Source organism: Oncorhynchus tshawytscha, linkage group LG05 (assembly GCF_018296145.1).
Source record: "Oncorhynchus tshawytscha isolate Ot180627B linkage group LG05, Otsh_v2.0, whole genome shotgun sequence".
Classification (NCBI taxonomy): domain Eukaryota; kingdom Metazoa; phylum Chordata; class Actinopteri; order Salmoniformes; family Salmonidae; genus Oncorhynchus; species Oncorhynchus tshawytscha.
The window spans coordinates 28,847,322-28,861,549 of record NC_056433.1 but is presented as its reverse complement, the minus strand read 5'-3'; the positions used below and the strand labels follow the sequence as shown (position 1 = coordinate 28,861,549).

The 14,228-nt window shown below is 42.3% G+C and overlaps 1 protein-coding gene across 1 annotated transcript in view; it reads left to right on the top strand.

Moving 5' to 3' along the window:
* The first annotated feature begins 11,790 nt into the window (after window positions 1-11,790).
* The window catches only part of prima1 (proline rich membrane anchor 1), a 61,921-nt gene continuing 59,483 nt past the window's right edge, over window positions 11,791-14,228 (top strand). The window contains 1 exon segment of the mRNA XM_042322698.1: window positions 11,791-11,814. Within this exon segment, the coding sequence (XP_042178632.1) occupies window positions 11,791-11,814 (24 nt within the window).

The window sequence follows — 14,228 nt, the reverse complement described above, 5'->3', positions numbered from 1 at the left end:
AGCTGCCCGCCCGGGCAAACAGAGCAATCGGGGGAGAAGGGCCTTGGTCAGGGAGGTGACCAAGAACCCGATGGTCACTCTGACCGTGCTCTAGAGTAGCTTGAAAATAGCTGTGCAACAATGCTCCCCATCCAACTCGAGAGAGCTTGAGAGAATCTGCAGAGAAGAATGGGAGAAACTTCCCAAATACAGGTGTGCCAAGCTTGTAGCGTCATGCCCAAGCTTTAACAAAGTACTGAGTAAAGGGTCTGAATACTTAACAAAATGTGATATTTCAGTTTTTTATTTTGAGTAAAACAGCAAAATTTACGAAAACCTGTTTTTGCTTTGTCATTATGGGGTATTGTGTGTAGATTGACAAGGAGAAACAAATCTGTATAATCAGTTTTAGAATAAGGCTGTAACCTACCAAAATGTGGAAAATGTCAAGAGGTCAGAATACTTTCCGAAGGCACTGTATATAAAACTGTCAGCTGATTTCACTTCTAGTAATGGATACCAAAATACAGCTGTAAGTCTTAGCTGCACACTCCATTATTCACTGATGGAACGGCCTGTCGTGGCCCACGGAGACCCATAGCTTATCTGGGTAGAGGCAGCGAGCCCCTGCCTACTGTGAAAACCCTCAGAGGACAGTGAAGGAGCTGTGATGGGAGAAAATGTCCGGAGGAAAGGTGATAGATGGTGTTGTGACAGGTCCTCGTTTCTCTCACACGCTTTTTGTCAAGTCGTGGACTTAAGAGTGAGTCGGCAGGTCAACAGCTCGGTGATTTACGGCCTCATTCGGGCAATCGATTCCGACCAAGGTGAGAGCAGAAGGGGCTCAGACAGCCCAGCAGCCACTGAAAGCCAACTCCCCTCTCTACTTCTTCTCAGAGAGCAAAAGCAAAACATTTCTGTGGAGGGTGGCACTGCCAAAGGCACATGTAATCTTATCAACCGTGGAACGTTTATGCTGAAGCAGAGTCCACTCCGGCTCCTATGACAGCACCCCAAAGTAATAAATAACATAAATTGAACCGTAGGTCTCTAACAATTGGTTTCCCAGTTAACTGCACTTCAGAATTACACACGACGTCTGGCTGTTCCTTTTAAGATGAGTTTGATAGATAACTGCCTTGCTTTGTCCTCAGACTAAATTAAGCTCTCTTCTATTCTTCCCAGTTTGCACCGGACAAGTTTTAATTACATTTCTTTCCGAGAAGAAAGAGAAAATGAAAGACTTGGCAATAGTCTTGCATGGGTGGTCAAACCAATTGTATGAGTGTAGGTGATAACATAAAGTAATTTCTCCTCAGCATTCCAGCTTAGTGTGCATCAACATGGTGCTTCTTTCTTTCTTTCATTTTCTGTCTTCCACATCAGGACAAGCTTGAGTCGAAGAGAAAAACGCTCTTCAAAGACAAAATCATGCGCAAATGTTTGGTTTGGCGAGACAATTTATGACAGAAAAGGTGTGTTATTTTTTTATAATGCAGTTCAGTAGCACCTAAAATGGCACTCTTTTCCTCCAGCAGCCTACTTTTCACAGAGCAGCAATCAGATTGCCATTTAAGGCCTGAGCTGCCCATACTTCCACTACAGACATGGCCAGCTGTAAGGAGAGGCAACCTGTAGCCGAGGTGGACACGGAGTGGGAGTATTGATTATATTGACATTTTAGTCATTTAGCAAATGCTCTTATCCAAAGCAACTTACAGTTGTGAATAAATGCATTTTCATACTTTTTCATACTGGTCGCCCGTGGGTATCGAACCCACAACCCTGGTATTACAAGCACCATGCTCTACCGTACCAACTGATCCACACAGGACCATATAGTGCATTTGGAAACTATTCAGACCCCTGGGCTTTTTCCACATTTTGTTACTTTACAGCCATATTCTATAATGGATTCAATTGTTTATTTTCCTCATCTAACTACACACAATACCCCATATTGACAATGCAAAAACAGGTTTTAAAAATTAAAAATGTATTACAAATTTATTCAAAATAAACTGAAATATAATTTTTACGTAAGTATTCAGACCCTTCACTCAGTACTTTGTTGAAGCACCTTTGGCAGCGATCACAGCCACACGTTTTCTTGGGTATGGGAGGTGAACCTTCAGCCCAGTCTGAGGTCTTGAGCACACTGGAGCAGGTTTTCATCAAGGACCTTTCTGTACTTTGCTCTGTTCATCTTTCCCTCGATCCTGACTAGTCTCCCAGTCCCTGCCACTGAAAAACACCCCCACAGCATGAAGCTGCCACCACCATGCTTCACCGTAGGGATCGTGCCAGGTTTCCTTCAGACGTGACGCTTGGCATTCGGCCCAAAGAGTTTAATCTTGGTTTAATGAGACCAGATAATCTTGTTTCTCATGGTCTTGTTTCTTTAGGTACCCTTCCCCAGATCTGTGCCTCGACACAATCCTGTCTCTGAGCTCTACAAACAATTCCTTCGACATCATGGCCAAGTTTTCGCTCTGACATGAACTGTCAACTGTGGGACCTTATAGAGACAGGTGTGTGCCTTTCCAAATCACGTCCAATCGAACAGGTGGACTCCAATCAAGTTGTAGAAACATCTCAAGGATGATCAATGAAAACAGGATGCACCTGAGCTCAATTTCGAGTCTCATAGCAAAGGGTCTGAATACTTATGTAAATAAGTTATTTCTGTTTTTGAAAAACCTGTTGTTTTTACTTTGTAATTATGGGGTATTGTGTGTAGATTAAAAAATAAATACAAATGAACCATTTTAGAATAAGGCTGTAACATAACAACATTTGGAAAAAGGAAGTTGTCTGAACACTTTCCAAACGAACTCTATATATCATATATTGATCAAAACAAAAGGCAGTCTGCAGAACTTGATAGCACCAGTCAGACCTGTCCAATTTCAGTTTCCTGTAACAAGTCTTAAAAAACAGGCGTGCTCAGCCAGGTGTAGGCAGGTAGTACATCTGGACAACACTACTCTATTGAAACTTCTCCTGTAATGTAGTCACGGCAGATAACGAGTCAGCTCACAGTAATATCCACAGTAGTGTCCAGTGAAAGAGAGGTCAGACTGAAGGTTGTCATGTGAAAATACCTCCTAACGTTATTATAACGTAAGACAAACCACTTCTCCATAGTGTACTAAAAGACATCTTGGTTTACCAGACCTCATCTACAGCTAATCATGTCACTGGGGAGCAATTGAGATGGTGAAAAATATTTAATCGCCTTAAATCCACTTCTCTCTCTCACCTCATCATTTTGGCATTATCAATGCCATTAAAATGATATATTTACTGTCTGTAAACATGGTTGACGGTTATGGTCTCAGGACAGTCATCACAGGAGTTACGGCAATGATTTCATTTGGACTTCTCTCTCATAAAACAGACCTGAGGAGACATTTAAAAGGTCTGTCCGACAGCTTTATAGCTATAAGGATGGCGCCAATGCCGTGGCACGCATATACTTAATTGGTGCCATACAGTTCTCCCCATCGTCATCTGTATCAGCTAGAGTCACCCTCTGCACCATCATCGGTTTCGGAGGAAACTTAACTCGTACCTTCCAAGGGATGTCAAGGGACATTTTAAGGAGAGAGAGAGAGGGAGATAAAGTATCAACATTGACGAGAGAGAGAGAGAGAGAGATCATAATTGAGCCATGGTCTCTACTCAATTGAATGAACTGTCAGTCAAATCTACCTTAAAGGTGCAATATGCAGAAATCGCTCTGCCATTTCCTGGTTGCTAAAATTTTCGCCTAATTTTAGTTTATGTGACAAAACAAGCAGTCATTGTGTAGAGAATCATTATACCTTCTAAACTACTGTGAACTATATTTTCCATAACCAAAAATATGATATTTTCAGCTGTTTGAATCTGGTGTACAAAACCGTAAATGAAAGATGCAAAACAAAACTTATAAACGGGAAGCTTATAAATAGCAACATAGAACAGATCTACCGCTTCTTGAACTTGCTTTCAATGAGAATGACAAATTCTATGTGAATTTGGTCAGCTTGCACAAAACGTTAGATATTGCAGTTTCAATGTACAATCAGATTATGCCACTCTTTCAGCCGGGTCAGCACCCCAGACAGAGGGAGGGAATGTGGGAGGAAGAGCTTGACAAAAAAGGGCCCTCGATGCAGACTGGAAGCATTGAGCAGCGCCAAGCTGCCCATCTCCTCTACGTTTCCCTCCTCGACTGCCAGCTTTTAATCTCCCCCGGAGTCCCCCCATGCCTCCCCTAATGAAATGGCATTGACTCGGCCTCTTGCCTATCACTAATGGCAGGCCCTCATTCGCCTTGATGAAGGTCAGCAGCTTCCCCTTTATTCTTCCACCGGGGGGAGGGTCCAAGCAAAGCAAAGCAGGTTGTCTAGTGTCTTTGACGCTTTACATTTGAAGAGAGCAGAAACCAACAACAACAAAAATAACTTTCTTACTTAGACCAGCCTTGGCAAGTTTGGGAATAAGGCTAAATGATTTGTCCCCACTGCTTCAGTCTGAGTCTAAGCTTGGGGCTATAGTCTCGACAACTCTGTCCAGCAGAGCAGCCGGTGCAAGTGAATTTCTCATGGAGCCGTTGTAAATCCATCCCTTAATGATCGCAGAAACAACCAATTCCCAAGATGTTTTTCTTTTAGGTGTGTGTGTAGGCAGCTTTCACTGCTCGGTCCATAGAACAAGGCCAATGCATTTATATAATATGTCTTCCTGACAGGATTTACCGCCACTGCTATCTAATGGAGAGACCTCGTCTGGGATAATCACATTGAAGGGCGCCTCTGACTAATTCAAATAAAAGGGGAAACAGGTTGCAGCCCTGCCCGGTGCAGTAAAACTTCAGCTGTCTACATTAGCTCGCTGCCGCTGTGCCTTGGCAGAAATATGTGTGGGGGGAGGTCTCCTTCTTATGATAAATCTCTCTGGCTAACTAAAACCATGAATATTCCATTCGAGAGCGAGAAAGAAATGGCTGGCACTTTTATCGTTAGCCGATATCGTAACTTATGGACCACTTGTTTTTCTCGTGTATTCCTTTTGAGCACTGATCTAACATAACGTTACGTCATGGATTCCATTGGCTAATGACGGTGAGTGACCCTTCACCTCAACTTACTACTAGAGTGGGATAAGGCTCATTGTTTAAAAAAATGGTGTGGTGTATATGGAGGGTTTTAAAGCATAAGATTGGTGTAAGCATTGGCTGAAGGGAATATCCACCGTTTCTAAATAGACAGTGTGCAAGTGTATACTTTGGGCTGGCAAGTGTATACTTTAATTAGCTCATGGCTGCAGGCCTGCAGCTGTGGCAGCTCCAGGAGATTATCTGTGGCATACGAGGACGTTGGGGAACATGCGCCACCTTAGAGTGATGAAAAGCCACAGCACCTCTCCTGGCAACAGCTTATACTACACTAATGAGACACTACGAGCCCTATAGACTAACACCACTACAAGATATAGTATGGACACTTTCAATTCAAATGCTGGGCCACTCATTCTGAAAGAATACATTGATGTAACAAATTGTGAATACTATCAGAATGGTTTGTTATTACCACCATCAATATGAATGATGAACTTCTCTGAGTGTGAGAGTCTCATCAAGGGTACTCGTTGGCTACACCCTGTCCTGGACTCACTTGTTTTTTACAAGTTAGATGTGCCTACAAGTGGAGCAAGCCAGTATGTGAAGTGTGTGTAACGTGAGTTGTAGGGCCATATCATGTAGTAACCACACTGTAATGCCAGACAATTTGTGATGGTCGCACAGTTTGACATGTGTAAGAACAAAATATTGTTTATCTGTGTTTTATTGTAGGGTTTTAAACACACCAAAGTGTAACAGATATCCCACAAAGACAAGAACACGGGTCTCGGACCAGTGTAGCAGATGTGATCGTACTTCGTAACTCTCTGCGTTGTGTTTTTAAATAAAGAACTGCCCCGCATGCGATCCCAGTTGATTAGTGTTTATTCTGACGGTAGAAGGAACCACATTAAATGTGCCGGACAACAGTACTTTGATGGCTGTAGATTCGTGATTCGTCACTTGCATGTCAATATCAGACTCTGTATTTTGTAATCAAACATCAAAACAATGACAAAAATAGTATAAAATAAATGTAAGTACCTGACGATAGACACCAGGAAGCACATTAGATGTGCATGACAACAGTATGGCTGTAGATTCCTCTGTTAGAATGGAAATAACTGTGAATTAGCATGGAGCTAATGCGGCCAGTACAATTAGAACATGCTAGCTAACTCGCTCTTACAGCAATAACATACTATTAGAGCAGGCTAGCTAACTCGCAATAACATACAAAAGGACATCCCAGGAAGCCGCCAGTATCTATCTATCTATCTATCTATCTATCTATCTATCTATCTATCTATCTATCTATCTATCTATCTATCTATCTATCTATCTATCTATCTATCTATCTATCTATCTATCTATCTATCTATCTATCTATCTATCTATCTATCTATCTATCTATCTATCTATCTATCTATCTATCTATCTATCTATCTATCTATCTATCTATCTATCTATCTATCTATCTATCAGGAAATGTACATGGTGAACTCATACCCATTGTAAATACGTAAATAGAATGCACTGTTTCAGAACATGACCTATCACTTCCATGTCATGACTTGAACCAACCAATATAAATACATAAATATTGAATGAATATTTCTGCACTGTCAAGTGGAAACATAACCGACCTTGTTACAAAAGCATACACTTGTCTAGGAAGGAAATTCAACGGATAGGCCTCGTGCTAGTTAGTAGTTACAGAAGTTAAATAAAGGTTGCCTAGTTAAATAAAGGTTCAATAAAAATAAATAAAACAGTTCTGTCTTGCATGAACTTTGGGGTGGTGCATTCTCCTCTCCCCTTCTTAGCAATTCCACTACACTTGCATTACCAGGCATTAACAATACACATAAATCAACCTCAGTCGACAGTCAGCATGCCCTGTTAGTAATGGGAGAGTACAGAGGTGATTCTTTTTTTCTTCTCTGCTCTTATCAAATTATGTATTTACAGAACTATACAAGACATGGTAATGCACACAGGACTTTCATCATGAATTGAATCCAGAATAATTATTATTCAAATTAATTGTGCCTGCTCCTAGGATGCACCAAATATACATTGACATTATCTTGACACACTATATGCATCGAAATAAATATTCCAAACAAGAGCAAATGTAAGGAGCATGCACCTCTCACACTAACTGCAGAAAACCAAGATAACCCTATATAGAGACATGAGAAATGTCTCTCTCTCCGTCTCTCTCTCTCTCTCTCTCTCTCTCTCTCTCTCTCTCTCTCTCTCTCTCTCTCTCTCTCTCTCTCTCTCTCTCTCTCTCTCACACACACACACACACACACACACACATAGATCTCTCTCACTCCCCCAACGCGGTCTTACAGTATATTCTTCATTTAACATATCTGTCTGTTTCGCTCAAATCGCTGAATGTGTGTGTGTGTTTGCTGACTGAAATTACGCTGTGACTTACCCAAGCAATTGTTGATGCCCATCATTACAGGCGGAGTTGATATTGATACTCGCGCACCGTCGCTCTTCTCTACACAGTTATTTTTAACATGTTCAGTGACACTTTGCAGAGAGTGAATGTGCATTGATTTGATGATAATGTATTAGAGCCGATATAGGCAGAATTGTTGCTTTTTCACCACCGAATTTCGCGCGGGACCAATGTTGCACGTATTTTTCCTAATGCGCTTTAACCCAAGTGTAGCCTATGTGTACAGGCAATGTCCACTCTCAGGCTTCTGAAGATGCCTCCGCAATTTTTGCCTCAATAAACCAAGACATATTACCAAGAGCCGCGTAGCTCATTCAGTACACATGTACACGGAATGATAAATTATAGGGATAGGCGGTGTGCGCTTATTCTCAGCATGTCTAACTTTCGTGGCTCATCCCTGGCCGTCATTCGAGTTAAATGCAAGGGCAGGGATGACTCCCAAACTGCGACTACCACCTAAAACATCACGGCCCGCTGATTTTATATTGGAGAACTTTGGACTTTTCAGCTGTGGATACCAACCAAAAAGCGCTGCACATTTGCGCGGTGATTCCAACTTTCTAGAAAGGCCTAATTAAATTAACTAGGTTTGTGGATGCAGGACGGATGGTTGTTCAAGCTCTCTCATGCCACCAACAATTGTGAAAACAGGACAAGAATGTGGCAGAATCACTTTTTGGAAACGTCCAACAGAGATTTCGTTGTCGAGTCGACCCTGGATTAAGTTCTTGAAAATAGACGAGTGTTATGCGTCTCATGCTTGTTTCCTTTACACGAGGGCTGTGAGAGCGAAGGAGGAATGCTTGTCCGAGAGATATTGCCGCTCATTTTAGGTTTTTCGCATTTTGTTTTTGGTCACTGCTTTCTCACGCCGTTTTTACTTTTTTTCCAGGTGGGTTAATTACGTTTTCTATTGTAGCACACCATACTAGTTTACGCACCATTCTTATACCACTAAGCGTTGTCTATGTGATGTTGGGAATGGGGTTTGTGTAATGGGAATAATGATGGTAAATTGCCAAGTTATCGGTTCATGCACCATGAAATGAGTGGGTACATTGTACTGACAAGATACTCTGCATCAGTGGTTAAAGTATAGTCGCTTTACAGTTGACTGCCACTTATCATGGTACCAATTTTTGGAGTTGATAATCTGGAAGTAATTAATGTCAGTTGATTGATGATGCAACTCCACCGTCTCACTGAGTAAATTGGAAATGTGTATGCATAACATGTGTAAATTAGGGTGCATGCATTCTTGAGTTAGTGCCTGTGTTTGTGAGAAAGGGAGTGGGTGGGTGAGAGAGGGTATAGGCACTGTAGAGAGGGGTTGCCGGACCTGACAAAATATGCTCATGTATACTTGACCAAGTTGGCCATTGAGCCATGTGTTAATTATTATTTAATTGCCCCTCTCTCTCTCTCTCTCTCTCTCTCTCTCAGACACACATATACTGTCACAAGTTCTCTGTTATCATGCTATGTAGGATGTGTAACAGAGGTGGTTCCTGAACACAGGAGGTTGGTGGCACCTTAATTGGGGAGGATAGGCTCGTGGTAATGACTGAAGAAGAGTAGGCAGGATGGTATCAAACACATCAAACACATGGTTTCCATGTGTTTGATGCCATGCCATTCACATTATTATGAGCTGTCCTCCCCTCAGCAGCATCCTGTGTTCCATGTGACAGGTAACATTCTTTGAGACCTGTTAGCCTCTGAGCTAATGCCTAGGCATAAACTCAGCATGCTAATAAGGGATAATTTACGAGGACAATCCAAGTTCGATACTCAGTGGAATGGTCACGTTGGTAGAATACCTAGCTCCTGTGCACAGTTATGACAAGCACAATGCGGGGGAAGGGGTGCGGGCGATTGTATTTGGATTTGGATCAGTGGCGAGAGAGCTATTGCGTTTAGACGCCGCATTCAACTGGGCGCGTGGCTAATGCTAGGCGCTCACTCAGAGGCGTGGGTGCAGGAGGGAGCTTCAGCTTGAAGTGTCCCAGGCAAAGAGCTTTGCTACCCACCATGCACTAGATCTCTACTCCAGAGCCCCTGAGCTCTCCAGCGCTCCGCTCTCCTCTCCCGTCCACGGGGCTGCCCACCAGGCTCACTGCTGGGGGAGGCAGTGTCAGGGTTCACCTCTGGGGGGTGGGGGAGGGAGGGAGTGGGGGTGGGCATTCTCCTAGACGAGCTCTTATCCTTTTTCTTCTCTCCTACCCTTCTTGTAAGTGGGTGGGAATCTCTTCTCTCGATCATTAGTGTGTGAAGAGCGAGAGAGTGTGTGTGTGTGTGTGTGTATGTGTTCCTGCGTGCATGCATGTGTGTGAACTGATGGAGTGTATGTTGTGCATACATGCATGTGTGTGTGGGACTAAGTATTTGGGTGGTTGCCGGGCATATCTGTGTGCAGATGTGTGTGTGAGGGATTGAGAATGTGTGCATGAGTGTGTAACAGAGGGTGTGAGAGGCCTTGGGGTTCAGGTGGGAGTCTCATCTGTGGTGGAAAGCTGGCCACATGGCTGCCTTGCACTGAGGATGGGATCTCCTACAGTGGGCCCTATGGATACGAATGAAACGCCATCAGAGTCTGACTTAGGGTCTTTTCACATAGTGCCGTCTGTCTCAGATACTGGATGGAGCCTTTGGTATCTTATACCCTTTTCATACTATCATGACGACGCAAACCATACTGTTCTGTTTATTTTCAAATGGTGCAGTTCCAGCAACTATGGTTATAATATAATGTAAAAGTATAGAGAATGCTATTGAGCAGGTACTTTTATCCAATGCCAGTGCATACATTTTTTGGTTGATGTACGACAGTGACGTGCGGTGTGGTCGGTGGCAGGATAGGCACTGGCTATTATCAAAGCCAGATTTACTCACAAATAAACCCTGGTGAAGCCCAAGTTCACCATACAACAGATAGCTCCACCAGAGTGACATGGGCTAATAAGTGAAATATAAAAAAATGTTAGTCACCAAATGTGAATACCATAGCCACAGATTGTGGAATATTTCATATCTTCCAACATAATGACACACTGCTCAACTCAGCTCAGCCATAGACCGATGTAGCATCCACAGTTACAACCAACCATATTATTACACCCACACACATAATAAAAGGTTATAATGAAATGTCCATATCAACAATTGAAATGACCGAAAAATACAGTTTAAAATAAAAAAAATAGAAATTCTAAGCAAAATGAAATTCTAGCTTGATAAATCAAATGTATCAAAGGGATGTTGTCTTTTCTAATGTTCATTCAACAGTAGTCTAACCCGCAAATTGTTAAGGAAAATGCATTTAGCCTACTGTACCTTAGTCCATTTGTCTGTCCTTCAGGGTGAACCTCTCTGTGATAGCGCTGAGGAAGTCACAGCAGAACCCCATGTCCATTATTTTATTCTGCATGCACACTGAAGGCCCATGGTCGTGTGGGAGATGCATCCCCAAGGTCTCCTTTGGTTTCATTGTCACACTGACATAAAAAGTCACAGACACACAAACAGTAGCTGGTAGCACAGTTCTCCCACGCAGCTCACACTATACCAGAATTTGGACTTCGATACCGATACCAGGTTTAGTAGCACGATAATCGATACCATCACGATACCTGATACCTAAATGATATGAAAATGATACCACGGCAAAAAAAGAAGGCATAATAGCCAAAGTCACAGAATGGCACTTGATCCAGACAGATCTTTTCAGTTCAATATCATTACATTGAATTATTTTATGTATGCATTAAAGAATCAATTATACAATACGTTTTTAAAACAAAATCCAACTACCTAACAACATAATGGTTATAGTTTATTTGAATGGTAAATCTCTATTGATAAACTGGGTAAATCAAGATGTAGCCTAGGCCTATCCACAATACAGGTGAATGCGTATTGAATAGGAGTGTTTGCATGCATTGAGTTCTTGAGCTTGTTTTGGCTGATTTCATGAGTCGACAGATGCAAAACAATCTGTTTACCTTTCATTTGGGACTTATTTTATTGTTCTGAGCAACATCATTTGCATAGAAGAAGCAATCTCTTCTTTTATATAAGTGCGCGCCTTCTCCTTAAGGTCATTCACACACATGACCATGACCATGAGGTCATTCACACACAGAGTCCATTCCAGGCTTGAGCAAAGGTGATCTTGATGATTATTCAAGTGTGTTAACTTCTGTGCAGCATGACATAAATGGTGATGCAGCCCAGACTCCAAGTGAGTTCAGTGGTTCCTCATGGCAGGCTAAAGCAAGCAATGACTAAGCTGCGCTGATAGACAGATTTGATCTTCTCTCAATCAGTAGACGACGTGTGACACATTTGACAGAAGTACGGAAGTAACAATTCCAGTACCAAACTGTTTTTTTCATGTTCTAGTATCGTTGTCCTGTTGGAAGGTGAGCACTCCGTAGCAGGTTTTCATCAAGGATCTCTCTGTAATTTTCTCCATTCATCTTTCCCTCCATCCGGACTAGTCTCCCAGTCCCTGCCATTTAAAAACGTCCCCATAGCATGAGGCTGCCACCACCATGCTTCACCGTAGGGATGGAATTGGCCAGGTGATGAGCGATGCCTGGTTTCATCCAGACATGCTTGGCATTCAGGCCAAAGTGTTCCATCTTGGTTTCATCAGACCAGAGAATCTGGGTTCTCATGATCTGAGAGTCCTTTACGTGCCTTTTGGCAAACTCCAAGCGGCAGTCATGTGCCTTTTACTGAGGAGTGGCTTCCATCTCACCACTCTACCATAAAGGCCTGATTGGTGGAGTGCTGCATAGATGGTTGTCCTTCTGGAAGATTCTCCCATATCCACAGAGGAAATCTGGAGCTCTGTCAGAGTTACCATTGGGTTCTTGGTCACCTCCCTGACCAAGGCCCTTCTCCCCCATTTGCTCAGTTTGGCTGGGCGGCCAGCTCTAGGAAGAGTCTTGGTGGTTCCAAACTTCTTCCATTTAAGAATGATTGTTCTTGGGGACCTTCAATGCTGCAGACATTTTTTGGTACCCTTCCCCAGATCTGTGGCTTGACACAATCCTGTCTCAGAGGTCTACGGACAATTCCTTCGACCACCTGGCTTGGTTTTTGGCTCTGACATGCACTGTCAACTGTGGGACCTTATATAGATAGGTGTGTGCCTTTCCAAATCATGTCCAATCTATTGAGTTTACCACAGTGCACTGTAAATGTCCAAGATGTGTAAAAGTCTGGGTAAAAAGTATTATTTGGTAATGATGCTTTAGACAAGTGGACAGTCCATTACTCACTGTTCAGCTGTTCAATGTTCGGCTGCAACAAATGAAGCTACTTCAAGCTCTGTTCAAAGCCGCAAAGCAGCGACGTCTATAGGTGCCTATATGCTAACCCTGTCCATTAACAGTGACTGGAGTCAGGAACTGCCGCACTTATCAACGATTGAATGGATTTGAATGCATGGAAAGGTTATCCCAGGATAAGATTTTGAGCAAAAAAACACCATAATCATTGAGAAAAAAACAGTAGATCACAAAAAATAATGACAATTTTGTTTATATATATTTTTCTTAACAGCTTTTCATATTAGATTATTACTGGGTAAGTACTGCCTACCCTGACTGCAAATCACTGATATACGACAAGGTAAGCTCAGCTCTGCACGGCTTGGCTCCGTGTGAAAAGGGCACTAGTCTCTCCCATTTTGTTGTATTTCCTAGACTCGTTTTCACTCATTAGAAAAGTGGAAATTGGAGTTCTTGGTGTTAGGGTACCCTGATCTGCGTTGTAAGCATAATTCTTTATCCAAACACACCCTGGGCTAAGCAAGTTCTGGTAACTACCTGAGTGGTGGGTCCAGGATCCAGGACCCAAGTACTGGGTGCTGTGTTGCAGTATAGTGAGGTTTCCAGGAACTCTCTGCCCAATGTAAACAAGTTGGTATGCTAGCATCATGTCATTTTAGTGTACACTGCCTAGTGAACGTCTACACACCCATTGCACAGTTTTCACATTTTGCTTCCTTGAAGCTGTATCTAAAAAGGAATTGAATTAGATTTTTTTTCATACATACCTACACAACCTGCTCAACATTTTCAAAGTGAAAGAAACATTATAGAAATGTACTGTATCTTAACTAATAAAAATACGCCAAAGATGTTTTGATTGCACATCTTCACACAACAGAGTGAAAACTTGGTGGAAGCACCTCTGCCAGCAATTACAGTTGTGAAACATCATGAATAAGATTCTAACAACTTTCTACAACTTAGGGATACATACTGTATATCCATTGTTTTTGTCAAAATTGCTCAAGCTCAGTAAATTTAGTTGGGAATCATTGATGGACAGCAATATTCAAGCCTCGTCTCTAATTGTGAAGCAGATTCAAGCCAGGACCACTCAGGAACACTCAACACCTCTTGAAAAGGCATTCTGGTGTGCCTTTGGTATTTAAATGTATGTAATTGTTCTGCTGAAAAATAAAACTAGGTTATGTGTTCAGAAGACTGGGGCAAGTTTTCCTGTAACTTTTTGCTTTGGCTTTGCTCCTTTCATATTTACTTTGATCCTGACAAACTTAACATGACGCTGTCACAACAATACTTGAAGATACACATCTGTGATTTGTTGTATTGGATTTGACCCAAACCTGAAGTT